The 27,088-nt window shown below is 45.0% G+C and overlaps 1 protein-coding gene across 2 annotated transcripts in view; it reads left to right on the forward strand.

Moving 5' to 3' along the window:
- LOC144499879 (CD99 antigen-like protein 2) overlaps positions 1-7,078 on the forward strand; it is a 60,487-nt gene extending 53,409 nt beyond the window's left edge. For both annotated transcript variants that reach the window (XM_078222492.1, XM_078222493.1), the window contains 2 exons: positions 2,424-2,486; positions 4,693-7,078. In XM_078222492.1, coding sequence (XP_078078618.1) covers positions 2,424-2,486; positions 4,693-4,736 — 107 coding nt within the window. In that variant the 3' untranslated portion in view covers positions 4,737-7,078. The remainder of the gene's footprint in view (positions 1-2,423; positions 2,487-4,692) is intronic.
- The last annotated feature ends 20,010 nt before the right edge of the window (positions 7,079-27,088 follow it).

Raw genomic sequence — 27,088 nt, forward strand, 5'->3', positions numbered from 1 at the left:
CATTCATGCCCCTTTGTATTTTCTTACGGTCTTGGGCAGAGCAGGAGCCATACCAAGCTGTGTTACAACCAGAAAGAATGCTTTCTATGGTGCATCTGTAAAAATTGGTGAGAGTCATAGCGTATAAACCAAATTTCCTTTGTCTTCTGAGAAAGTAGAGACATTGTTTGGCTTTCTTAACTATTGTGTCAGCATGGGGGGACCAGGACAGGTTGTTGATCTGGACACTTAGAAACTTGAAGCTCTCGACCATATATCAGTTAAATGGGGTGGTCTCCGAGGGTCTTTTATCCCTCGGCCACATTCCAGTATCTTTCTGCTTTTACTATCGAATAGTTCTTGATCGTATAATAAGGAGGCAGTCTGCTGTTGATGAGGTTGGTTTTTGATTCGTCTCCCAGCTATGTTGTTTTCCAAGTATGGAGCTGATGAAAATGAGAGAGTTTTTTTCTCTCAAGGTTCGTGATTTCTTGGAACCCTTCCTTCAACACAATGGGAGCAGAGTCTTTGAATATTTTTAAGGCAGTGGTAGATTGATACGGGGGGGGGGGGGGGGGGGGAAGGTTGTTGGATGGGGATAGGTGGCAATGTGGAGTTGAGACCGCAATCAGATCAGCTATGATCTTATTGAATGGTGTAGCAGGCTTGAGGGGCTGAATGGCCTGCTCCCTCTCCTAATTCTATGTCCAGATGTGAAGACATAGCTTGTTGGTGTCCACAGTAAATAGACCTTGGTGCTTGCACCATTGGGGTTAAGAGCAGGCAAAAGCACTTGGGAGCATCAAGAGGTTAAGTACTTTTTTAAAAGCAGGCTGAATATTAAGGGCGGCACAGTAACTTTTACTTCTAGTTGCAAGAGATCATGAAGGCAGTGGTTGTTATAGTCCCTCGTTTACTTTTGGCTGCCGGCCCTTTCCAAAAGGTCTTTCCAGAACCAAGAGAATGACCTGGATCTTTGGGTATTGGGTCTGTTTAGTTATTGTCAGCAGAGCTTAGCTTGAGTGTCCACCCAAGAGGCTAGAGATGAGAGATTTGATCCCTGCTGTTTTCACTGGAATAGCAATCTCTTTATCTATGTATATGAATGAAATGGAGCAGAGTCAAATTCAATTTGGAATTTGCCTTCGTCTTTCAATACCAGAAATGCCATTGGTAGGGGGAAAAAACACTTTGGTGGGAAGAATAGAGGCATAGGCTATTTTCTAAATGGGAAAAGGCTTTGGAAATCTGAAGCACAAAGGGAATTGGGAGTCCTGGTTCAGGACTCGAGGTTAACATGCAGGTTCAGTTGGCAGTGAGGAAGGCAAATTCAATGTTAGCATTCATTTCTAGAAGGCTAGAATACAAAAGCAGGGAGATACTGCTGAGGCTGTATAAGGCTCTGGTCAGACCCCACTTGGAATATTGTGAGCAGTTTTGGGCCCTGTACCGAAGGAAGGATGTGCTGGCCTTGGAGGGGGCTCCAGAGGAGGTTCACAAGAATGATCCCTGGAATGAAGGGTTTGTCATATGAGGAGCGGTTGAGGAGTCTGGGTCTATACTTGATGGAGTTTAGAAGGATGAGGGGGAATCTTATTGAAACTTATAGAATACTGCGAGGCCTAGATAGTGGATGTGGAGAGGATGCTTCCACTAGTGGGAGAGACTAGAATTTGAGGGCACAACCTCAGTGAAGGGACGCTCCTTTAAAACATATGAGGAGGAATTTCTTCAGCCAGAGGGTGGTGAATCTATAGAACTCATTGCCACAGTGGGTTGTGGAGGCTAGGTCATTGAGTGTCTTTAAGACAGAGATAGGTTGATCAATAAGGGGACCAAAGGTTACGGGGAGAAGGCAGGAGAATGGGAATGAGAACCATATCAGCCATAATTAAATGGCGGAGCAGACCTGATGGGCCGAATGGCCTAATTCTTATGGCATGTTCCAGGTGTGTCACGTGCCACTGAGCCATGTGAGGTGCTGTTAGACCAGATGACCAAACACTTGGTCAAAGATTAGGCTTTAAGGAGGAAAGGGAGGGAGAGGGACGGAGAAAGAGAGGGAGGGGACAGAGGGCATTCTGGTGCTTGAGCCTAGGCAACTGATGCCTCCAAAGGTGGAGTTGGAGGTTACCGAGATGGGAAGGGTGAGGCTATGGAAGGATTTGAGAATTAGGAATTCTAATCTTTGAGACAATGCTTAACCGAGAACCAGTGTAGGTTCACGAGCCACAATGTAGACAATGAGTGAACAGGTCTTGGTGTGAGTTAACCTATGGGTAGCAAAGTATTGACTGAGGTTAGATTTATGGGAGGTCAGGCCAGGAGTGTTTTGGATGAAGCAAGTTTAGAAAGAACCCAGTTTTCCTCAAAGTGAGCCAAGCTTATGAGAAATAAACCAAACTGCTTCATAACACTCAAATTTATCCTGTCTCTGTTACTAGGGAACTCGGCTGAGCAGAACACTAAACAGGAGAACGTTCATGGCCAGCGAGAGGATCCTCAATGTATGTATTCGTTGCACAGTTGAGCATTTGTGCCCTCTGGGATACTTGTCAATTCTAAAATGAAATGCAATTACATCTTACCAAAATATTCTCAGTGCTGAACGAGCATGAAAACGGGCGAGTTTCAGATCCTTTTTTTGTTGGGCAAGTTCAAAAATGCAATCTTACACCACTTTGTGCAAAAAAAGGCGCAATCTGATTCCTGCCAGCAGGGGGAGCAGGGCAGGGCGTCGGCTTTCTGGAAAGCCAGCTGATCACACTAGAGTGCAATTGCACATGCGCCGATCCCCGTTGCAGAGTGCGCAGCTTCCCCATCCCCTTGGCACAGCCTGGTACCTGGTGGGCACTGCCAGGGTGCCAGGCTGGCACTGCCCCTCGAACTTCCGGGGGGCCTCATTGGCCTCCGGTCCTACTGGCAAGGCTATCACTTCAAGTCCCTGTTAATGGGAACCATGCGTGATCCTCGCTGGTGAGGACCTTCACCGGTAAGGCCACAGAGGCAAGTGAGCCCGGACGATTGCGTCCCAAGCTCACTAATTATATTCAAATACAATTTAAATGAGATTTAAATATTGAAATCTCACCGGATATCTGGGTCTGGTAAGATTGCGTGAGGTGGGAAATCGGGCGCAAACCTAATTAATTTTTTCCTCTGGCGATCTTAGCGGCTTGCCCAACCAATCAACTGGCAGGGCGAGAAAGTAAGATCATACCCAGTGTCTTTCCAGCTTCTATTTATCCCGAGAGTTAGGCTCTGGTCTCTGAACTTCAGCAGCTCTGAGATTCAAAGTCTTGGGATTTTGACCTGGCACCACCCGTTTAGGGGGTCGCTTGTTGGAACTCCAGCCGGTTTGCCACGTGCAAACTTCACACAAGTGACCAAGGCCAGAATCGAACCCGGGCCCCTGGCGCTGTGAGGCAGCAGTGTTAACCACTGTGCCTATGTGCCACCCAGCAATGTTTGAGGCCAGCCCTAATGGACCTACGACCATTCGCCGACTTTGCATAGACCAGCAGTGCCTGGATTTCCTTCTAGTCCTGCCTGTAGTGACCTTGATGTCACAGGGTATGCATGCACGGTCACAACCATACCTAATGCAAACCTTTCTATTTCCTGCACCTATTCCTGAATCTGGGGGAAATAAAAATCCAACCCCAGGAGTGAGTGAGGCAATCACCCTGGTCTGTTTGGCATCTCTCCGTTCCATACTCTCAGGCGCATGTGATAATGGAGCAATTGCACTCATCAAATAGAACCAACTATGTAATGTTACCGTACTGCTTAGCTGGAGGTGGGTGGAAGCTCCCAATACTCCAGTGGACTGAAAGGGGTGAAAACTATGGCTGATCAACCGAACCTGCACATCTTTGGAGTGTGGGTGGAAACCCACGCAGACACAGAGTTTGCACGTTCTCCCGGTGTCTGCGTGGGTTTCTTCCGGATGCTCCAGCTTCCTTCCACATTCCAAAGCTGTGTGGGTTAGGTTGATTGACTGGCCATGGTAAATTGCCTCTTAGTGTCAAGGCGATTAGCAGGGTAAATAACGCGGGGTTACAGGGATAGGGCTTGTTACCCACCAGTGGAAGCTGTTACTGCTGGCGGGTGAAACTAGAACTTAAAATAAGGGGGAGCAGATTTAGGCCTGAGTTGAGGAAGAACTTCACACACGGTTGTGAATCTGTGGAATTCCCTGCCCAGTGAAGCAGCTGAGACTATCTCATTGAATGTTTTTAAGGCAAGGGTGGATAAATTTTTGAACAGTAAAGGAATTGAGGGTTATGGTGAGCGGGCGGGTAAGTGGAGCTGAATCCACAAAAAGATCAGCCATGATCTTATTGAATGGTGGAGCAGGCTCGAGGGGCCAGACGGTGGTGGGCGAGTGGAATCGGCTGCCGTCAGTGGTGGTGGAGGCAAATTCAATAGGGTCTTTTAAGAGACTCCTGGATGAGTACATGGGACTTAATAGGATGGAGGGTTATAGGTAGGGATATGTTCAGCACAACTTGTGAGGCCGAAGGTACTGTTTTTGTGCTGTAGTTTTCTATGTTTCTATGACCTTCTCCTGGTCCTAGTTCTTGTGTTATGTTACTGGTGCAGGCCCAATGGGTCCGAATGACCATCTCCTCCACAGTAGGGATTGTATGATTCTATTGCACAGTACTTGGAAAGTGATTAATCACGTCTTTTTTTTTGTGTGTTCCACAGCTTACAGCACTCTTCTGCAAGCACAGCCTGCTGGCAGTAACTAGCAAGTGGTGGAGGGAAAATAAACTGGAAGAAAACACTTGTCCGACCAGAAACAGTCATCCCCCAAGATTTGTTTCTTGTGCACTCTTTTATCTTTAAGTGTTGTCAGTGATTTTTTAAAATTGTTTTTTCTAATGGCCCCGGATTTTAGTCACGTGGATTTATTTTTGATCCTTCGCTTTTAAAGGCGAAACTCTACTCTTTCCGGGGAAAGAAGTTACAAAAAGTGTCAGAAGTTGCCTTTTTACCAAATTGAAACTCGGAGAGTGACGTAGGATCATCTTTCTGTCAATTAGTGTTAAACGTATTTGAGCTTCTTCTAGAAATGTTACATTTGGAATATAACTCCTCTCTTTTTAAATACATCGCAGTGCTGAAGGTCCATCTAAGATTGTGGAGCAACTAATGACTTGATTTTTTAAAAATAAACAAAAACACATGGAATAAGCCAAAAGCGCACAGTGGTGTAGTGGATTTAGGAAGTTTTAGACCTTTGGAATAGTGTGTAGGTAAGGTTTAGTGTTATGACTTGCACAAAAAAAAAACCTGGTGTTTTTACTGAGTTATCATTGCTGATAAATGTCGTTCAGAAAGTTTATGTCGTGTTTCTGTAAGACATGGCAGCGCTATGCATTTTATGCTCTGATAATTGTTTGAGGGGGGGGGGAATTTTTTTTTCAAGAAATAATTATTTTGTTTGCCTGCTTCCCCCCGCACCCTCAATAAATGTTCTTTTATTGACTTGGAGACGGGTTGCTGATTGGAGGGAGGGAAGTGGTTTGGGGTGGGGGGGGGGGTGGGGGGGAATTTGTATGCAGAGCGATCTTCGTTCAATGAATTGGCAGTGGGGAGGAGTATGTAATGCATGTCTGTGCATATTGTTTTAGTATCTGTTCCTTTCTTTCCTACTCTACAACTTCCATTCCCACCTGCAGGATTCAAATCTGAAAATTCAGCAATTATTCACTCAAATTTTTAAACTGTGTTTGCACAGTCATTTTGCACAGAATTGATGCAGGCGTGTGAAACACTCCCAGGTAAATGTAATAACCTGAGGTTAAAATACAGGGGAAAAAATGCTAGTTTTATTTCCATCTGCAACTACCGATTGGAGGAGGGGGTATATAATTTTTTTCAAATTATGGCAGATATCAATTGCCTGATCTTTTAAGCTTGGAATCCACGCACACATTTTACTTCCAATCCTAACTCATTCATACAACTCAAGATCCCAAACCCAGACTTGTGTGTCCCTGTTCAAGCTTTGTGGTATTGCAGATTGTCCATGTACCACATTTAGGATAACTTTCTTGCGAGATTTGCCCCTATTGCTCCACTATTGGTGTCACACCAGCCCAGCTAAGCACGGGAAAGCCATGTAGGGGTGATGGTTTGTGCTGAAGATGTGATTTTTTTTTTCTCTTTGGCATCAAGGTGCTTCGCGATGCCGTTGCGCGTCCTTGGAACGCGGGTCACCTATTCGATCAACCCTCCAGCAGACTCCGGCTGTGACACTCCTCCTCCTCCAGCGAGTAGAAACTGGGGTGTTGGTGGAGTCTGGCCACCCCCCCCCCCCCCCCTGCCTGCCAGCCATCCGATGTTTTAGTATTGCATCCAGGCTATACAAACTCTGTGAAGCTTGGGAAAGCTCTGCGCTGGTCGGATGTGGTTTTCAGGTTATTAAGTTCCAGGGGAAATCCCGGTATCTTCCTTCTGTTCTGTTCGAGAATCCAGGCTTTTCCAGGATTTTGCATCTGTAGGGATTCCCTCTCTACAGGAGGGAATGTAGGCCAGCTGAAGCTACCCATATGGAATTTCACAGCAGTAGCTCAGATTGGAGACTCTTAAAAGCATAATGCTAGCACGTGAAATAACTGGATAGTTGAAAGAAATCCTTTGAGCTCCTACAGACCCTTGAACTTTGAGAAGAAGCCATGCAGAAAAATCACAAGCCGCAAAGACCATGCAGCCCTTCATTGGCTGAAATATCTATACTCCTTGTTTTCACTAGAAAAAGTATGGGATCCATGTACCAATGATTACCCTATTTAAAGAAATTACATTGAATCTGGTTTTAAAAATAGAAATTTGACATTGTGCATTTTTAAAAAAATGGAACGGTCTCATTTGAAAGACACCTTGTCCCTTCAACTCATTGCGATTGGCTGAGAGAGCCAGTGGGTGGGGTTAGGAGATTTGGAATGGTCGAAAGAAGGTGCCAGATTAGGAGAGACTGTTTTGTGTACTTCAGATATGGAACTGTAATTATCGAACAAATGTTACAATTTGCATATGTGTAACTTTGCTATAAATATGTGATTAAATGACATTAAGTCCATGAACCAAATTATTTAGTCTCTGTTTCAAATACTCAGTGGACATTATTCTAGGAAAATCTGTGTTTTGGACAAAGTTTGTAGATGAGACAAATTTAAGTGGGAATGTAAGCTGTGAATCATAGAATCCTTACAGTGCGGAAGGAGGCCATTTGGCCCATTAAGCCTGCACTGACAACGATCCCGACCAGGCCCCTATCCCCGGAATCCTACACATTTACCCTGGTAATCCCTCTAACCTACGTATCTTGGGACACTATAGGACAATTTAGCATGGCTAATGCACCTAACCTGCACATCTTGGGATTCACCAGATTAATCCCTGGGATGGTGGGAATGTCCTCCTGAGGAGAGATTGATGACTGGGTCTGCGTTCACAAGAGTTCAGAAGAATGAGAGGTGCTATGATTAGGAGGTGGAGGGGGAGAGTGGAGTTTGAATGGTGGTCATCTTCTAAATTAAACTTTAGAAACAGCTGCAATATGGGTCATGGAGCTCTTTAAAATTCATTCATGGGATGTGAGCGTCGCCGGCTGGGCCAGCATTTATTGTCCATCCCTAATTACCCTTGAACTGAGTGGCTTGCTAGGCAATTTCAGAGGGTAGTGTCGAAGCAGATGCATTGTTGTGAATCTGGAGTCACATGTCGGCCACACTGGGTAAGGACGGCAGATTTCATTCCCTACAGGTCATCATTAGACCTTTAATTCACTTTTTGGTTCACCATGTGCCGGGGTGGGTTTCGAACGTGGGTCCCAGGGGCATTATGCTGGGTCTCTGGAGTACTAGTTCAGTAATAATACCACTACACCAACACCTCCCTAAATTTGACAATAATTTCTTTGAGAGGCAAACAGCTTGGTTTGAAGGGTTCCATTGGCTGATGGGATGTGAAGTACATTTTGAGGAGAGGAAGTAGGTTGTTCTACATTTCCAATTAGTCTTTGTGTCTGGAATTTGTCAATACTTTATAACTGCATATTAAAGTGGAGAGACACAGCTTAAATATGAATTGCATGTTTTGCACTGGACGTTTTTCAGGCTCAGTACTACTGGCCTATAAGCTACCAGATATCTAATTAAATGATAATGTGATCCGGTAGTTATAACATCAAATCCTTATTACCTGTGCTAGCTACTGTAATACTGCGTGTGCCACCATGTACCTGAACAGGTTGGGCCTATCTCATTGGAGTTTAGAAGAATGAGAGACAATCTTATTGAAACATATAAGGTCCGGAGGAGAATTGATGGGGGAGATACGGGGAAGACGTTTCCACTTGTGGGGGAGACTAGAATTAGGTGGCACAGCTTAAGAATAAGTGGCCTCCCTTTTAAGATGGAGATGAGAATTTTGTAGTATCCTACCTAGGTTAGGGATTTTGGGTTTTAAGCAAAAAGAAAAGCTATGCTTTGCGCACACCGATTCAAACTAATAACAGATTTATTCTAGGAGGTCTTACCTGTACAAACTGAAAGTAAAACAGCATAATTTGCAATGTCCTAACGACATCACTATCAAATCATGTGATCAACTCTTAAAGCAACTTGCAACCACTTAAATATATAACACATAAGACCATAAGATGTAGGAGCAGAATTTGGCTATTCGGCCCATCGAGTCTGCTCTGCCATTCAATCATGGCTCATATGATTCTCATCCCCATTCTCTTGCCTTCTCCCCATACCCTTGATCCCCTTATTGCTCAAGAACCTATCTATCTCTATATTATTTTCTCTTGAGTTGATAGTATGTGAAATTTTTCTCCTAGGAAATCAGTGGAGGCTGGGTTATAGAATCCCTACAGTGCAGAAAGAGGCCATTCGGCCAATCGAGTCTGCACCGATCACAATCCCACCCAAGGCCCTATCCCCATAACCCAATGCATTTATTCTAGCTAGTCCCCCTGACACTAAGGGGCAATTTAGCATAGCCAATCCACCTAACCTGCATGTCTTTGGACTGTGGGAGGAAACTGGAGCACCCGGAGGAAACCCACGCAGACATGGGGAGAACATGTGGACTCCACACAGACACTGACCCAAGCTGGGAATTAAACCCGGTTCCATGATGCTGTGAGGCAACAATGCGAACCACTATGCCATCATGCCACCCATCATTGAATTTATTCAAAGCTAAAGAGGATTTTTGATAGACAAGTGGGGCAGTGGAGTGGAGTTCAGACAACAAGCAGATCAGCCATGATCTTACCAAATGATGGAGCAGGCTTGAAAGCCTACTCCTGTTCATACATCATATGTTCCTATGTATCTTCTCTTGTATTTATAGAAGGTCAGAGATGATAACCTTTTAACAGAATTCCGACCTTTCATGTATGGAATTTGGAGCTTTGAAATGCTTTGCTGATCTCCGCCTCTCCACAGTTCTCTGCTTTGCTTCACATGGATATAATCCAAAAAGGTCATGTTCATTGCTGGTGTGGACTTTGTTCTGTATTACATTCATTCACTGCGTCGTACTTGATACAAATACATTGGTCTGCAGCCTTAATGGTAATAGGGAAGCTAATGTTTCCACCCACATGATGTATTGTTACAACCATTTGAAATGATGAGTAAGTAAGTGCATTTCTCTACAGATCATGTAATTGGGATTCGTGCAGATGTCAGTGCAGACTCGATAGGCCCAAGGGCCTCTTCTGTACTATATGACTCTGTGACTATGACTCTGACAATCTTCTGATCTCATGCTGCAGTGACTTTGCTGCCTCTGTATTCTAATGTGTGTGTCATTCCTTGTCACAAAAGATTTTAGGAACGTTTTGTCTTCACCCACTCTCGGCCCCGAATGTTAGACTGCAGAATACTCTTAATGAAGTATGGCACAATTGTAAACCAACAAAGCTGATTTATTTTACATCAAGTAAACAAATGAGCATGATACCTCTCCACACTGAGATCTGTTTCTATTGCTCTGTCCTCCGAACAATGATAAAAACACAATGTACTAATGCTTTAAAGGAAAGCACATTCAAACCAGATAATCCAAAAATTACTGGTTCTCGTCAACAAAGAACAAAGAAAATTACAACACAGGAACAGGCCCTTCGGCCCTCCAAGCCTGTACTGACCATGCTACCCGACTGAACTAAAACCCCCTACCCTTCTGGGGATCATATCCCTCTATTCCCATCCTATTGATGTATTTGTCAAGACGCCCCTTAAAAGTCACTACCATATCTGCTTCCACTACTTCCCCCGGCAACGAATTCCAGGCACCCACTGTGTAAAACATCTGCTTTGTACATCTCCTTTAAACCTTGCCCCTCGCACCTTAAACCTGTGCCCCCTAGTAATTGACTCTTCTACCCTGGGAAAAAGCTTCTGACTATCCACTCTGTCCATGCCTCTCATAATTGTGTAGACTTCTATCAGGTCGTCCCTCAACCTCCGTCATTCCAGTGAGAACAAACCAAGTTTCTCCAACCTCTCCTCACAGCTAACGTCCTCCGTACCAGGCAACGTCCTGGTAAATCTTTTCTGTACCCTCTCCAAAGCCTCCACATCCTTCTGGTAGTGTGGCGACCAGAACTGAACACTATATTCCAAGTGTGGCCTAACTAAGGTTCTATAAAGCTGCAACATGACTTGCCAATTTTTAAACTCAATGCTCCGGCCGATGAAGGCAAGCATGCCCTATGCCTTCTTGACTACCTTCTACATTGCCACTTTCAGTGACCTGTGTACCTGTACACCCAGATCCCTTTGCCTATCAATACTCTTAAGGGTTTTGCCATTTCCTACATAGTCCTTCAATTACAAGTGTGCGTCTACCCATTCCTGTGTCTCTTGGAGACAAGAGCCCTCTGCATCTTCCCTTAAAACTACATTGGAGAGTTCAGCCTGCCGAGGCCAAGTGGTCTGCTTTATTTATGATGGAATGGTTTCATCGTAACATCTAATGACAAGTAATGCTTAAAGTTAGACACACAATAGGCAAAATTTAACAACTGCTACGCTTCAGGGACGAGGACTATGAGGAGATAAGTGGGAAATTCATAAGATAAAGGAGCAGAATTAGGCCATTCAGCCCTTCAAGTCTGCTCCACCATTCGATCATCGCTGATATACTCCTCCTCCCCATAACCCTTCAACCCATTACCAATTAAAAATCTGTCTAAGGCTTGGGATGGACAACCCTTTGTCCCGTTCTACCTGATTAAGTCCGGGGCAGGAAGGGTCAAGGATGGACTTCATACTTGGACAGTTTGAGGACCTCAGCCTGCCATTGATAGCATTGTACCCTAACAGCATAGGAGCCCAATGCCAAATGGACAAGTCACCAGCTGTGCTCTGCTGGGCCTGCCAGTGGCTTGGGGGATTTGGGCAGTGGGCATCCTGCTGGGGTACAGTGTGCTCAATGGAGGAACAAACACAGGGAGACAACCCTTGCCCTGCAAACTGATGCCCCTCTCCTTTGCAGGAGCCAGTCAGGCCAGCGAGCCATCCCATTTACCAGTATTGTGGTGCTCACTGGCTGTTGCTCTGACTGCAGTGGCCTCCGCTATTGGTGGTGATACTAGTACTGAGGAGTTGCTGGCCTCATGTGCCTTGCATAACTTGATAGCCCTGACCCCGACCAGGTAAGTGATTGCTTGGCTTTCAAGCACAGTGAGGTGCCCCTAATGATTGTGGTGGGCTTGTCACAGGCTCTCTACCTGGGGGACAGGTCCAACAATGAGACAAAATTAAACCAAACTTAAGGGATAAAACACAGAGGAGGGGAGGGGAAGGGACCACCTGAAATAAAAAGCAAAGCGCAAAGAAACTTAAAACATTAAAACCAAAAGGTGATTGAAGGGATCGAAAAGACACCCCAGTCCCTGCGGTGCCCAATATGCATGGAAGGCCTCAATGGTACCAGTGGGCACCACATGCCCCTCTCCAGAGGCACCTGGCTGCGAATATAGCTATGGTAGAGGGACAGACAGGTGGGTTGAACAGCACCTCAGTCACCCGCTGCCTGGACCTGTTGACGGCAAGTTTGGCCAGGCCCAGGAACAGGTTCACGAGGAGGTCCCCCTCCTTAACTATCCCCCCCCCCAACCCCACACCAGGTGCCCTAGATCAGGAGCGTGGGACTAAAGTGCAAACAGAACATTAATAAAAGATTTTATTGTTACTTAAGTAACTGAAAAGGGAGTGCAGCCTAAAACAATTAACGTAGACATGGTTGATGGATTCCACAAGACCGCAGAATAGGGCAGGTTCCTTGGGAGCCCATGAACTGGTGACAGGCCCAAGACTGCTACAATTAAATCCAGCCCAATGACTCCCATTGCCTCCTAATTAGCATTGCCCATTACTATAGCAACAGTCTGATGACCATGTCCGCTAGTTGAATAACAACATGTAGGTGGGGAGGGGGTGGCGGTAACCCATTATAACAACAATCACCTGCATTTATATATTGCCTTTGATGTAGTAAACCACCCCAAGGCACTTTAGAGGAGCATAACCAAACAAAATGTGATACTGAGACATGTAAGAAGGTGTCAGGACAAGCGACCAAGAAGTTGGTCAAATGACATTTCGAGGAACATCACAAGAAGGGGGATTCTGAAGGTCTGAGAGCAAATAGCGAAACAATGCAATTTTGTGATGTACAAAGGCCAGAATTGGAGATCTCCGAGGCTGCAGGACTGGAGGAGGTTACTAAAATAAGGAGGGGCGAAGTGACTTGAAAACAAACTGAAGGGTACGTTCCATGCGAGTTGCCCACGTTAAGGTTAGTAATGTCTAGTGACTGCACCACTGAAGTAGCCTCATGCACCATCTTCCTTGGACCTCACTGCAGCCAAGTACAATGTCTATCCCTCAGCGAATGCCAAGAATGAACGCCGTGTCGTAATTTATTGATTGCTCTCTGTGGGATAAAGTTTATTTATTATTAGTCACCAGTAGGCTTACATTAACACTGCGATGAAGTTACTGTGAGAATCCCCTAGTCGCCACACTCCGGCACCTGTTCGGGTACACTGAGGGAGAATTTAGCATGGCCAATGCGTCCTAACCAGCACGTCTTTCTGACTGCAGGAGGAAATCGGAGCATCTGGAGGGAACCCACATATACACAGGGAGAATGTGCAGACTCCGTACAGACAGTGACCCAAACTGGGAATCGAACCCAGATCCCTGGCACTGTGAGGCAGCAGTGCTAACTGCTGTGCCACCGTGCCGCCCCCATCTTGCTGTGTGCAAATTGGCTGCAGCTTTTGCTGCATTATGACATTATCTCAATGATTGTGAAAGGTCTTGGGGTGTCGCAAGGCCGTGACAAATGTCCTATAAATGCAAGTCCAATCATTCTTTCAAAATCGGTCATGTGTGTTCTACACAAAATAGCAAATAGCACTATTCTGCAATAGTGCAGAAACGGGATTGTAGTAGTTGCTGTTTTACCATACTCCTACCGAATCCCTTGCTGCGATTTCAATGGCAGTATTGAAAGTAAGTAGGCAAGTTCTCCATTAAAAAAGTAGCAGAACGGAATGTCATACGAGTGCTTTCAAAGTTTGTGTCATAATCTCTGCAATGGCTTGTGAAATGCACGCTCCGGGAAAATGTCCAATTTGTGAATTATTTTTCTTTTGAGAAATCCTGTCACGTTACTTCTGTCGAGGACAATATTTCAAATCCCAGAACTTTCATCCCGGGTGACAGCTCCTTCATCTACTATCTCATAGAAATTAATGACATTGGCAAAGGTTGTCTGGAACAATGTGGCTACAGTTGGATTGTCTGAAGGATGCGGCTAATGAACGTAGAGAGAATAAAAATGTTATCATTTTTCTTTGAGCTTGTGAGTGGAGAGAAATTGGCAACAACTTGCGTTGATAAAGCACGTTCAAAGTAGCAAAAATGTCTTTGGCACTTCACGGGAGATAGCATCAGACAAAGTTTTGACGACACTACGTAAGGGGATATTAGGATAGGTAGTCAAAAGCCTGGCAAAAGCGATAGAATCATAGAATCCCTGCAGCGCAAAAGGAGACCTTTCAGCTGATCAAGTCTGCACTGACTCTCCGACAGAGCATCCTACCCAGGCCCTTTCCCCGTAGCCCCATGTATTTGCCCCATTAATCCCCCTAACCAATGCATCTTGGGACACTAAGCGACAATTTAACATGGCCAATCCACCTAACCTGCACATCTTTGGACAGTGAGAGGAAACTGGAGCACCCGGAGGATACCCACGCAGGTATGGGGAGATTGTGTGAAGTCTGCACAGTCACCTGAGGCTGGAATTGAACCTACGCCCCTGGTGCTGTGAGGCAGCAGTGCTAACCACTGTGCCATCCTAAAAGTTTAAAGGTTACAGAATGAGGCACCTGAAGAAGGACAGGGAGTTCCAGCATTTAGGTTGTTGGCAGCGACAGGCACATTCACCAGTGGTGGAACAAATAAAATCGATGATGCACTCGAGGCCCAGATCAGAGATATCTCGGAATGTTTTCCTAGAGGATATCTCGGAGGAGATTACAGAAATAGGGAGGGACAAAACCAAGGCAGGGATTAAAAAACAAGGATGAGAATTATAAAGTCAATGGACTGGAGCCACTGCTGGTCAGTAAACACAGATGATGGGGTAAATGGGACATGGTGCCAGGTGGAATATCAACAGCAGAGTTCTGGGTGGCCTTAGGTGTGTGGAATGTGGGGGCCAGCCAGGGAGAATCGGAATAGCTGGGCCTAGTGACACAAGCATGATCGCTACGGCTCTCACCAACTTTTACAGATGCACCATAGAAAGCATCCTTTCCGGATGTATCACAGGTTGGTATGACTCCTGCTCTGACCAAGACCACAAGGAACTACAAGGGATGTGACCGTAGCCCAGTCCATCACGCAAACCAACCTCCCACCCATTGACTCTGTCTACACTTCCCGCTGCCTCGGAAAAGCAGCCAGCATAATCAAGGACCCCACTCACCCTGGACATTCTCTCTTCCACCTTCTTCTGTTGGGAAAACATCTGGAGGGATTCAAATAAAATGATGCAGAAAAAGTAGGCATGGATTCGTGAGGTAGCAACATATTCAAGGACTTTGGAGATGAAAAGGGAAGATGTACAGATGAAGTAGTAGTTTGGAAAGATAAAAGAATCCAGGGTGAATTCTTGAGGAAGGGAGGTGAAAAGTACCTGAGGAGGATAACAGAACATTTAGAAAATCTATATTAGTAAAAATTCAACAAAGAACAAAGAAAATTACACCACAGGGACAGGCCCTTTGGCCTGCACCGACCATGCTGCCCGACTGAACTAAAACTCCCCACCCTTCCGGGGACCATATCCCTCTATTCCCATCCTATTCATGTATTTGTCAAAACGCCCCTTAAAAGTCACTATCGTATCTGCTTCCAATACCTCCCCCAGCAGCGAGTTCCAGGCACCCACCATCCTCTGTGTAAAAAAAACTTGCCTCGTACATCTCCTTTAAACCTTGCCCCTCGCACCTTAAACCTGTGCCCCCTAGTAATTGACTCTTCCACCCTGGGAAAAAGCTTCTGACTATCCACTCTGTCCATGCCTCTCATAATCTTGTAGACTTCTATCAGGTCGCCCCTCAACCTCCGTTGTTCCAGTGAGAACAAACCAAGTTTCTCCAACCTTTCCTCATAACTAATGCCCTCCATACCAGGCAACATCCTGGTAAATCTTTTCTGTACCCTGTCCAAAGCCTCCACATCCTTCTGGGAGTGTGGTCACCAGAATTGAACACTATATTCCAAGTGTGGCCTAACTAAGGTTCCATAAAGCTGCAACGTGACTTGCCAATTTTTTAACTCAATGCCCCGGTCGATGAAGGCAAGCATGCCGTATGCCTTCTTGACTACCTGTTACATGTTACAATGTGACATGTTTCAATGGCCAGGACACTGATGCCACTGAAGTAAGACAGAGATGATTGGAATAAACAACAAATCACATAGACTGCAACGGTTCAAGAAGGCAGCTCACCACCTTCTCAAGGGTAATTAGGGCTGGAAAATGAATGCTGGTCTAGCCAGCGATGCCTGCATCCCATAAATGAATTTAAAAAAACAAAAAAAACTGCTGGAATATCTCAGCAGGTCTGGCAGCTTCTGTGGAGAGAGAAACAGAGTTAACGTTTCAAGTCCATATGACTCTAAGATTGGTGTGATAACTCGAGGTGAGCATGATGTGACAATGAACAAACTTGAAAATTTATTGAACAAAAAGAATTATTCACAACTATAGGTTTAACAACACAGCTACATAAGTCTATTCCCTGAAATACCCTGACTGCAACTGCCGACTCACAGCTCCAGAGCGCCTACACCCAATTGGCCAATGTTCATGCATTCGCGCTCCATTGGTTCTGGCCCGGTCATGTGGTCACATGGCCACAAAGGATCACTCCTTAAAGGGGCCACACTACCTTAGTAGGCATGCCAAATATGATTTTATAGAGTTTTACAGCACAGAAAGAGGCCCTTCAGCCCACTGTGTCTGTGCCGGCCATCAAGCACCCTACTATTCGAATCCCATTTTCCAGCACTTGGACCGTTGCTTGGCATGCTATGGCATTTCAAGTGTTCATCTAAATTTTGTGGCTCCATTAATGTACCAACAGCAGCTCAAAACTTCAAGAATCCCCCCCGTCCTCTAAGGGTTAGATTTCATCTGGAGCTTAGGTCAGTACTACTCCGTCTGCAGGAATTTCACAATAGGGAAGCATGGAGCGCTCAATTCTTCTTCTGAATTAATTGTATGGCTCTATAATGCTGCAGAAAATACTCAAGGCATTCTAACTAGGATTCCAAAACAGCGTGTGGGAAGCTATGTCCAACAAGAGTTTCACCTCAGAATAAAGGGACGACACTTTAGAACCTAGATGAGGAGGAATTTCTTCAGCCAGAAGGTGGTGAACCTAAGGAATGCATTGCCACAGAAGGTTGTGGAAGCCAGGCCATAGAGTGTATTTAAGACAGAGGTAGATAGGTTCTTGATTAATAAGGGGATCAAAGATTTTTAAAAAATCATTCATGGGACGTGGACATTGCTGGCTGGCCAGCATTTATTGCCCATCCCTAGTAGCCTGAGGGCAGTTGAGAGTCAAGCACATTGCTGTGGCTCTGGAGTCACATGTAAGCCAGACCAGGTAAGGATGGCAGATTTCCTTCCCTAAAGGACATTAGTGAACCAAATATGTTACAGGGAAAAGGCAGGAGAATGGGGTTGAGAAACTTATCAGCCATGATTGAATGGCAGAGCAGACTCGATGGGCCAGATGGCCTAATTCTGCTCTTATATCTAATGGTCCTATGGTCTAACCTAGTTGATTGTCCACTTACCAGCACAGTTTTTCTCTGATGCAGATAAGAACCGTGAACTTAGCATTTCCACCCTGTCTCAGAATGAAAAAACCAATCAATGTGTTCGTTCTTCCACTCACAAAACCCTTGAAATGATTTATTCTAATGGGACCTTATTATCACTGTAATGATTATTGATTCAGTAACAAAACTTAATGAAACAAAATCCACTGACTGGCCACCAAGGTTCAAGAGGAAAATAAATCAAATGATTAACTGGATAGCAAAAAGCCTTCAAGTTTCTTCAACCCATGCCACTGAATAGAAGCCACCTATCAAGGCGATGTTTTAGAATTCATTCTTGAGGTGTGAGTATCATTGGCAAGGCCCGCATTTGTTGCCCAGCTCAAATTGTCCTCCAGATGGCGGTGGTGAGCCGCTCCTCTTGAACCTCTGCGGTCTGTATGGTGTAGCTTTTTTTTAGTGTGACAAGTAGGCTTATGTTAACACTGCAACGAAGTTACTGTGAAAATCCCCTCGACACCACACTCCGGCGCCTGTTCGGGTACACTGAGGGAGAATTGAGCATGGCCAATGCATCTAACCAGCACGTCCTTCAGACTGTGGGGGGAAACCGGAGCACCCGGAGGAAACCCACGCAGACATGGGGAGAAAGTGCAGACTCCACACAGACAGTGACCCAAGCTGGGAATTGAACCCGGGTCCCCGGTGCTCTAAAACACATTGAAACATTTCTGAGTAATTTGATAAATCAGTCTGCAAACACATGTCATTCTCCCACTTTCTATGCCTTTTAGCTTTGACAAAGGGTCATCTGGACTCGAAACGTCAGCTCTTTTCTCTCCTTAAAGATGCTGCCAGACCTGCTGAGATTTTCCAGCTTTTTCTCTTTTGGTTTCAGATTCCAGCATCCGCAGTAATTTGCTTTTATCACATGTCATTCTTTTCCTTTGTCATTCTTTAACAACTGACCTTGGAATACTGATGAAGCAATTCTCCTACAGATAAGGCTGTGTGTTAGTTTGAGCTACTTTTGTTCTGCTAAAATACTTAGACTGTCATCTCTGACCACGATGGGGTCATAATCAGAATTGCTTCATCTCTGGAATAAATGGCTGAAGATTGTGTTATCACAGTTGGGTTTTATCTACTTTCAGTGTTGTGAAGATGAGGATGTAGGATTTTATTCCTGTCAGTTGGAGCTGATTTAATCATGATCTAAACCTAATCATGAATATCCTTCAAATCATTTTGTTTTATAATTTCTCTCAGGGCTCAACTGAGGATTATTGTGGAAATGCATTCGGCAAAGGCTAATGGAGACTGATGAGATCTGGGCCGTCCCTGCTTCACTCGAGCTCTCTGTCAGTATAGGGGCCATGCACCAGGGGAATCACCACAAGAGGCTCTGGGCGGGATCTTGAGGCTGTGTCCTCCGTCTGCGAGAATGGTGGTGGGGGCTCGATATCTGGCAAAACCCGGGGAGATCGTGACTTCCAATTTTCATCACCCCTCGCTGGTGACGTGATCAGATTCCTGCCCACAATAGGCGCATGTGTGTTTGTGCAACTGTGTGTTTGTATGTCTATGGGTGTACACATTTTTGTCTGTATATGTTTGTGTGTGTGTTTGTTCTTGTGTTCGTGAGTGTGTATGTGATGTGGAGATGCCGGCGTTGGACTGGGGTGGGCACAGTAAGAAGTCTCACAACACCAGGTTAAAGTCCAATGGGATTATTTGGAATCACGAGCTTTCGGAACGCTGCTCCTTCATCAGGTGAGTGGAGCGGTAAGTTTCACAAACATAACATAAATAGGCAAAGACACAATTGCAAGAAAATGGTTGGAATGCAAGTCTTTACAGGTAATCAAATCTTTGCAGGTACAGTGTGTGTTTATGTGTGTGTTTGTCTGTATATGTGTGTACGTGTGCACATGTTTGTGTGCGTGTATATGCATTTGTATGTATTTGTGTGTACGTTTGTATGCATGTATATGTGTTTGTATGTTTGTGCGTGTATGAGTTTATGTATGTATATGTGATATGTTTGTGTGTTCTTGTGTTTGTGTATTTATGCGCTTGTATGTGTGTGTATGTGAATGTATGTGTGTATGCATGTTTATGTGTGTCATTATGTGTGTTGTGTACTTATATGTATGTTTACATGTGTATATGTGTATTTGTGTGTGTGTATTTATGTATGTGTGTACATTTATGTTTGCATGTTTACATGTGTATTTGTGTGTGTACGTGTGTGCATGTTTGCGGGTTTTGGATGAAGGGGGAAAATAATTTTAAAATGTTTTTCTTCTGAACCTTGGCTCAGTTGGCAGCATTCTAGCCTCAGTTGGAATATTGTGAGTTCAGTTTGTACTCCAGACATGTACTCCAGACTCTGACCTCACCCGTGGCTGGCATTCTCCAGTGCCGCTGCAGTGATTGGAGTTTCGGCTGAACGTCAGGTTCTCCGTTCTTGCCGGCAGTGGCGGTCGGTACAATCGCGATCGGAGAACCCCGCTCGTGATCAGAAAATCTAGACTGGGAATCCAGTGCAACAGCGAGGGGGTCTCGATTGCGCCAATGGAGGGACCTTTCTCAGATGGGTCGTTTCACTGAAACACTCCCCACCCCCCTCACTTCTCAGGAGGACGTTCCCATGTACGACTTTGAAGAAGAGTGGTGGCCTGGCAAACATTTATCACAGGGTCACAGAAATATTATGACACAGAAAGACGCCGTTCAGCCCATTGTGTTTGCACCAGCTTTTGGAATGAGCAACTCACCTAGTTCCAGTCTCCTGTCTTCTCACCGTAACCCTACTTGTTCCTTTTCAAATAATAGCCCTGCCTCCACCCCACTCTCAGGCAGTTCAATCCAGACCCTAAGCTTGTGGAAAAGTTTTTCCTCATGAAGTGGGAAATTTCTAATTAGTTAATAAGCTACACAACAGAATACATTTAGACACCGACAAGACTACCAGCAAAGGGTTAAATGATTCTTGAAACAAAGTTAGTAAGCCAATGAGATTAATAGTTTACACATATTTGGATGCAGTAAGAGAATTGAACAAATAATTATGATCTTAAAACATATATATATCGATATTTAAAAATGTTTTTTAAATGTATGAATCATTGCTCATTTTAGCTGAGAGCAGGTTATCATAAGGGAAGATGGTAAAGATGAAGTGTTCAGAGCCAAAGGCCTGGAAACCCTGTACTTAGTGAAATTCTTATCAGAAAGTTTCTGATGAGGGAACACATTTTGCAAGTTTATGAATAGGGACATTCATTGTCTAGATGTAAAATAGATACGTACCTGGACACAGGATCACGTGTCTATCCAGTTTGGCAATGAGCTGGTGGGAATGTTCACTGTGACCTCTATGATGAGCGTCTATAGTTACATAGCAACAGGGAAGTGAGTTCAGCCAGATGGGAGTCAGTGTCCGGATTAGATGGACAAATGAAATACCCTTATAACGGATGGTAGAATGCAATTGGCTGAGGTGAATGTCAGAGATTATTATTGAGGTGTGTACACTGAATGTAATTGAATTTAAACTAATGTAAGGCAGGAATAATTGATAAGAAAAACTATAATTGATCTGTTTTTGATTGTAAATGTCAGATTCATCGGAGAGGTTCTGCCGCATTATTCCAGAGCTGCTTAATCCTTTTGGTGATTTCCGAGCAGCTGCTTGTTGTGATTTTGGTATTTTTTAATAAATGTTACATCTTTATACAGAGATATCTGCCTCGTGAGTTTTGTATTGTTTGTAGTTAAAGACAATACTGGCCATCTCAAATGACCCCACAACACCTCATAACACATTTTCTTCCTTTACTAATTCCTTTAAATCTGCCCCCTCTGGTTCTCGATCCTTTCATGAGTTGAAACAGCTTCTCACTGTTCACTCTGTCCAAATCCCTCATAATTCTCAATGCCTCCATCAAATCTCCCTCTAAGCCTCCTTTTCTTCCAGGAAAACAGTCAGTGCTTCTCCAATCTACCTTCATATCTCAACTGTCGCATCTCAGGAACCATTCTTGTCAACTTATTCCTCAACCATCATGAGAAAAATCAGATGCACAGTGGTTAGTACTGATGCCTCACAGCGCCAAGGACCTGGGTTCAATTCCGGTAAATGTCTGTGTGGAATTTCCACGTTCTCCCCGTGTCTGCGTGGGTTTCCTCCGGGTGCTCCGGTTTCCTCCCACAGGCCAAAGATGTGCAGGTTAGGTGGATTGGTCATGATAAATTGCCCTTTATGGCGGAATTTTCCCATCCCGCCCGTCATGGGAATCGTAGCGGACGGGGGCGGACAATGCAAAGGTCCATTGACCTCGGGTGGGAGTTTCCAGCCTTGGAGCAAGCGTGGCCGGAAATTCCTACCTGTAGTGTCCAAAGATGTGTAGGTCAGGTGGATTGACCATGGTAAATGCTTGGGGTTACGGGGATAGCGTTGAAGGGAGGGTGGGGGCGGTTCAGTTTTAAAGTTTATTTTCTTAGTGTCACAAGTAGACTTTGGTGGCACATTGGTTAGCATTGCTGCCTCACAGCACCAGGGATCCGGGTTCAATTCCTGACTTAGGTCACTGTCTGTACAGAGTTTTTATGTTCTCCCGTGTCTGCGTGGGTTTCCTCCGGGTGCTCCGGTTTCCTCCCACAGTCCGAAAGACATGCTGGTTAGGTGCATTGGCCATACTACATTCTCCCTCAGTGTACCCAAACAGGTGCCGGAGTGTGGCGACTAGGGGATTTTCGCAGTAACTTCATTGCAGTGTTAATGTAAGCCTACTTGTGAAGCTAATAAATAAACTTTAAACTTTAAAAAGTTTATGAGGTATTACAATTCTCACGCCTGAACTGAAATCAAAGGCCAATCGATTGTGTGTCCATGTGGATTTGTGACATCATAATTCTGCTGTGTGCTAATTGACGTCACAATCATCTCCCTAAACACGTGAACCTTCTTCCTTTTCACCAGGTTTAATTTTAAGCAGCACCCAACCGATCTGAGAGGTAGACCACCACCCCACACTGAAATGTTCAATGAGGTCTATGGCGAAAGTACCCAGAACCCTCTTCCCGTCTTGGCAAGGGGAGGTCATTAATTTTGTTTCAGAATGTCCTGAGATGCTCGTTTCCCATTTGTCCTTGACCCTCTGTTGGAATGTCTTTGTTCTCGAATTACCATAGTGATGGAATGCCCTGACGTCACCCGCTTAGATTCGAACTACAACCACACCTGGTGTTTTCACAACCTCGCCTAATGGAAGGGGACTCACGTGAACACAAAGGCTTGTTGTCATTCAGAAGTGCCCGCTTTAATACCGTAACCTACTAGTGGTCCATTGGATACGTTTCTGTTCACAGGGAGGGGCAGGGAGGAGGGGGGGGTGGTCTGTTAAAAAATAAATGCTCATCTCTTGGGTCTGAGAGGGCCCCCCCCATACAAGTCGTCTGCATACTCAATGGGATCTAGGCAGGTCTCCATTCTACCAAAGGCTGCAAGTCTTAAGTGTTGACGATGTTGCATGGCCAGTCAGGAGCGTTGGAGAAATGCAAGACATTGAAGAGGAGCACTTCTTTACCAACTGAAAGGATTGCGTGATGCGTAAGTGCCTCCATCTGTTTAGTCTTAGTAGTACGATTTGAACACTTGCTGATTTACGATTTGGAGCACCGTCTGGGTCGATCATCATGTGGAGTGGCCAGTGCTTCAGGGTGGGATGCAGCCAATTACAGATAGAGCTTTGGGTGGCTTAATGCAACTTCAGCCTCATAGGATAAGGGGTATTTATTAGTGTAACAAGTAGGCTTACAGAGGGGTGGCACAGTGGCACAATGGTTAGCACTGCTGCCTCACAACGCGAGGGACCTGGGTTCAATTCCTGGCTTGGATCACTGTCTGTGTGGAGTTTGCACATTCTCCCTGTGTGGGTTTCCTCCGAGCGCTCCGGTTTCCTCCCACAGTCTGAAAGATGTGCTGGTTAGGTGCATTGGCCATGCTAAATTCTCCCTCAGTGTACCCGAACAGGCGCCAGAGTGTGGCAACTAGGGGCTTTTCACAGTAACTTCATTGCAGTGCCTACTTGTGACACTAATTTAAACTTTAAACTTTACGTTAACATTGCAATGAAGTAACTGACATAGTGTCAAGGGGATTAGTAGGGTAAATACATGGGGTTACAGGAATAGGGTCTAGGTAGGCTTGTGGTTGGTGCAGACTTGATGGGCCAAATGGCTTCCTTTGCACTGTAGGGATTCTATGATTCTATGACTTCTGGTCTTGAGCCCTGCCTGCAGTTGCACGGACAGCAAGCATGGGCTCAAGATCAGCCCCGTGATCTTTTACTACTTACTGACTCAGTAAATAGTCTCACAACACCAGGTTTAAGTCCAACAAATTTATTTGGTAGCACGAGCTTTCAGAGCACTGCTCCTTCATCAGGTGGTGCCTCCACATCATACTTACTGACAGTTTAGACATTACATGTAAAGCTCACCTATCCTATCAAATGGATGAATTCCACTTCAATTCTTGGGACAAGTCAAAGAGCAATGTTCAGTGGGATCAGCAAGTCAGATGATGTTGTTGGGCTGTGAGTTTTATGCGCCACAGTTTTTTTCAGCGAATGGTATCAGGCCATACTGACGAAAATGGGATGACTGAAAGATGCGCGTCTAAAGGAGGGAAGCTTCTGGATCCCATAAAACCACCAGCTTGGCACAATTCATCATTTCCACTGGGTGTAAGGAAATGGAAAGAAAATTTGGAATCAGAGGGAAAAGAGAGAACAGAAGAGAAAGTACTGAAAGGTTCATCAGTAATACAGGCTCTGCTATTAGTGAAGTTATTACTCAAGGGAAACATAGAAAATAAAAGCAGGAATAGGCCATTCGGCCCTTTGAGCCTGCTCCACCATTCATTATGATCATGGCTGATCATCAAATTCAATATCCTGACCCCCCTTCTCCCCATATCCCTTGATCCCTTTAGCCCCAAGAGCTATATCTAATTTCATCTTGAATTCACACAACATTTTGGCCTCGACTACTTTCTGAGGTAGTGAATTCCACACATTCACCACTCTCTGGGTGAAGAAATTTCTCCTCACCTCAGTACTAAAAGGTTTACCCCTTATCCTCAAACTATGACCCCTAGTTCTGGCTTCCCCCACCACTGGGAACATTCTTTCTGAATCTACCCTGTCTAATCCTGTTAGAATTTCATAAGGTTCTATGAGATCCCCTCTCTTTTAACACCAATGAATACAATCCTAACCAATTTAATCTCTCTCACAGGAGAGCTTTTCTTGCTGTCATAACACCACTATGAAGGTAATTAATTGTTACCTACATTATTGACAGTATCATGCACATTTTAATTTATGTTATCTGGGAGAAGATTAATCATTCGTATATTATATCAAACTCTTCTGTTGTGATAGCTCAATTTAAGATTTAAATCAATGGAGATTATTAATTCCATCTGTGGTTGATGGTAAAGTGACGGTGCTTTCAAAGAACAAAGAATAAAGTACAAAGAAAATTACAGCACAGGAACAGGCCCTTCAGCCCTCCAAGCCTGCACCGACCATGCTGCCCGACTGAACTAAAACCCCCGACCCTCCCGGGGACCATATCCCTCCATACCCATCCTATTCATGTATTTGTCCAGACACCTCATAAAACTCACTATGTATCTGCTTCCACTACCTCCCCCGGCAGCGAGTTCCAGGCACCCACCACCATCTGTGTAAAAAACTTGCCTCGTACATCTCCTTTAAACCTTGCCCCTCGCACCTTAAACCCATGCCCCCTAGTAATTGACTCTTCCACCCTGGAAAAAAGCTTCTGACTTTCCACTCTGTCCATGCCCCTCATAACCTTGTAGACTTCTATCAGGTCGCCCCTCAACCTCCGTCGTTCCAGTGAGAACAAACCAATTTTCTCCAACCTCTCCTCATAGCTAATGCCCTCCATACCAGGCAACATTCTGGTAAATCTTTTCTGTACCCTCTCCAAAGTCTCCACATCTTTCTGGTAGTGTGGCGACCAGAATTTAACACTATATTCCAAGTGCGGCCTAACTAAGGTTCTATCAAACTGCAACATGACTTGCCAATTTTAAAACCCAATGCCCCGGCCGATGAAGGCAAGCATGCCGTATGCCTCCTTGACTACCTTCTCCACCTGCGTTGCCATTTTCAGTGACCTGTGTACCTGTACACCTTGATCCCTCTGCCTATCAATACCCTTAAGGGTTCTGCCATTTACTGTATGTTTTCCTTTCTGTATTAGACATGCCAAAATGCATTACCTCACATTTGTCCGGATTAAACTCCATCTGCCATCTCTCTGCCCAAACCACCAACCGATCTATATCCTGCTGTATCCTCTGACGGTCCTCATCGCTATCCGCAAATCCACCAACCTTTGTGTCATTCGCAAACTTACTAATCAAACTAATCCTCCAAATCATTTATATATATTACAAACAGAAAAGGTCCCAGCATTGATCCCTGAGGAACGCCATTTGTCACAACCCTCCATTCAGAAATGCACCCTTCCACTGCTACCCTCTGTCTTCTATAACCGAGCCAGTTCCGCATCCACCTTGCCAGCTCACCTCTGATCCCATGCGACTTTATGTAATAATAATGCTCTGGTTTGTGTAGAATTTTAAGAAAGATTCTGGTGGGAGCTCCCTGTCTCGGTACACTGCCGAAGATGATGCTGTGTCACCCAGACCAGGAATCTCTTAAGATATAGGAGCAGAATTAGGCCATTCGGCCCATCGATCCGCTATTCCACAATGGCTGGTCTGCTCCTCATCCTCATTTTCCTGCCTTCTCTCCAGAACCCTTCAACCCATTACCAATTAAAAATCTGTCTAACTCCTCCTTAAGTTTACTCACTGTCCCAGCATCCACTGCACTTTGGGGTAGCAAATTCCACAGATTCACAACCCTTTGGGAGAAGTAGTTTCTCCTCAACTCTGTTTTAAATTTGCTACCCCTTATCCGAAAACTGTGACCTCTCGTCCTAGAATGCCCTACAAGAGGAAGCATCCGCTCCACGTCTAATTTATCCATACCTTTTATCATCTTGTATACCTCAATTTGATCTTCCTTCATTCTTCTAAACTCCAGAGAGTGTCGGCCTAAACTGTTCAATCTCTCTCCATACGACAGACCCCTCACCTTTGGAATCAATCCAGCGAACAATTCAATCTCGGGCATGTAGACCTAGCTGATCTCACCATCCAAACCCCCATCAACATCCTGGGCTTAAGTTTTTTTTAAGTTTATTTATTAGTGTCACAAGTAGGCTTACATTAACACTGTAATGAAGTTACTGTGAAAATCCCCTAGTCGCCGCACTCCATCACCTGTTCGGGTCACTGAGGAAGAATTTAGCTTGGTCAATGCATCTAAGCCACACATCTTTCGGACTGTGGGAGGAAACCGGAGCACCTGGAGGAAACCCACGCAGACATGGGGAGAACGTGCAAACTCCACACAGACAGTGACCCAAGCTGGGAATATGAACCCGGGTCCCTGACGCTGTGAGGCAGCAGTGCTAACCACTGTGCCATGTGCTGCTCCTATGTAAGCCTACTTGTGACCACTCCATTACCATTGACCAGAAACAGTGCTGGGCAAACCACATTGATACCATAACTT

This window comes from Mustelus asterias, chromosome 10 (genome assembly GCF_964213995.1).
Source record: "Mustelus asterias chromosome 10, sMusAst1.hap1.1, whole genome shotgun sequence".
NCBI lineage: Eukaryota > Metazoa > Chordata > Chondrichthyes > Carcharhiniformes > Triakidae > Mustelus > Mustelus asterias.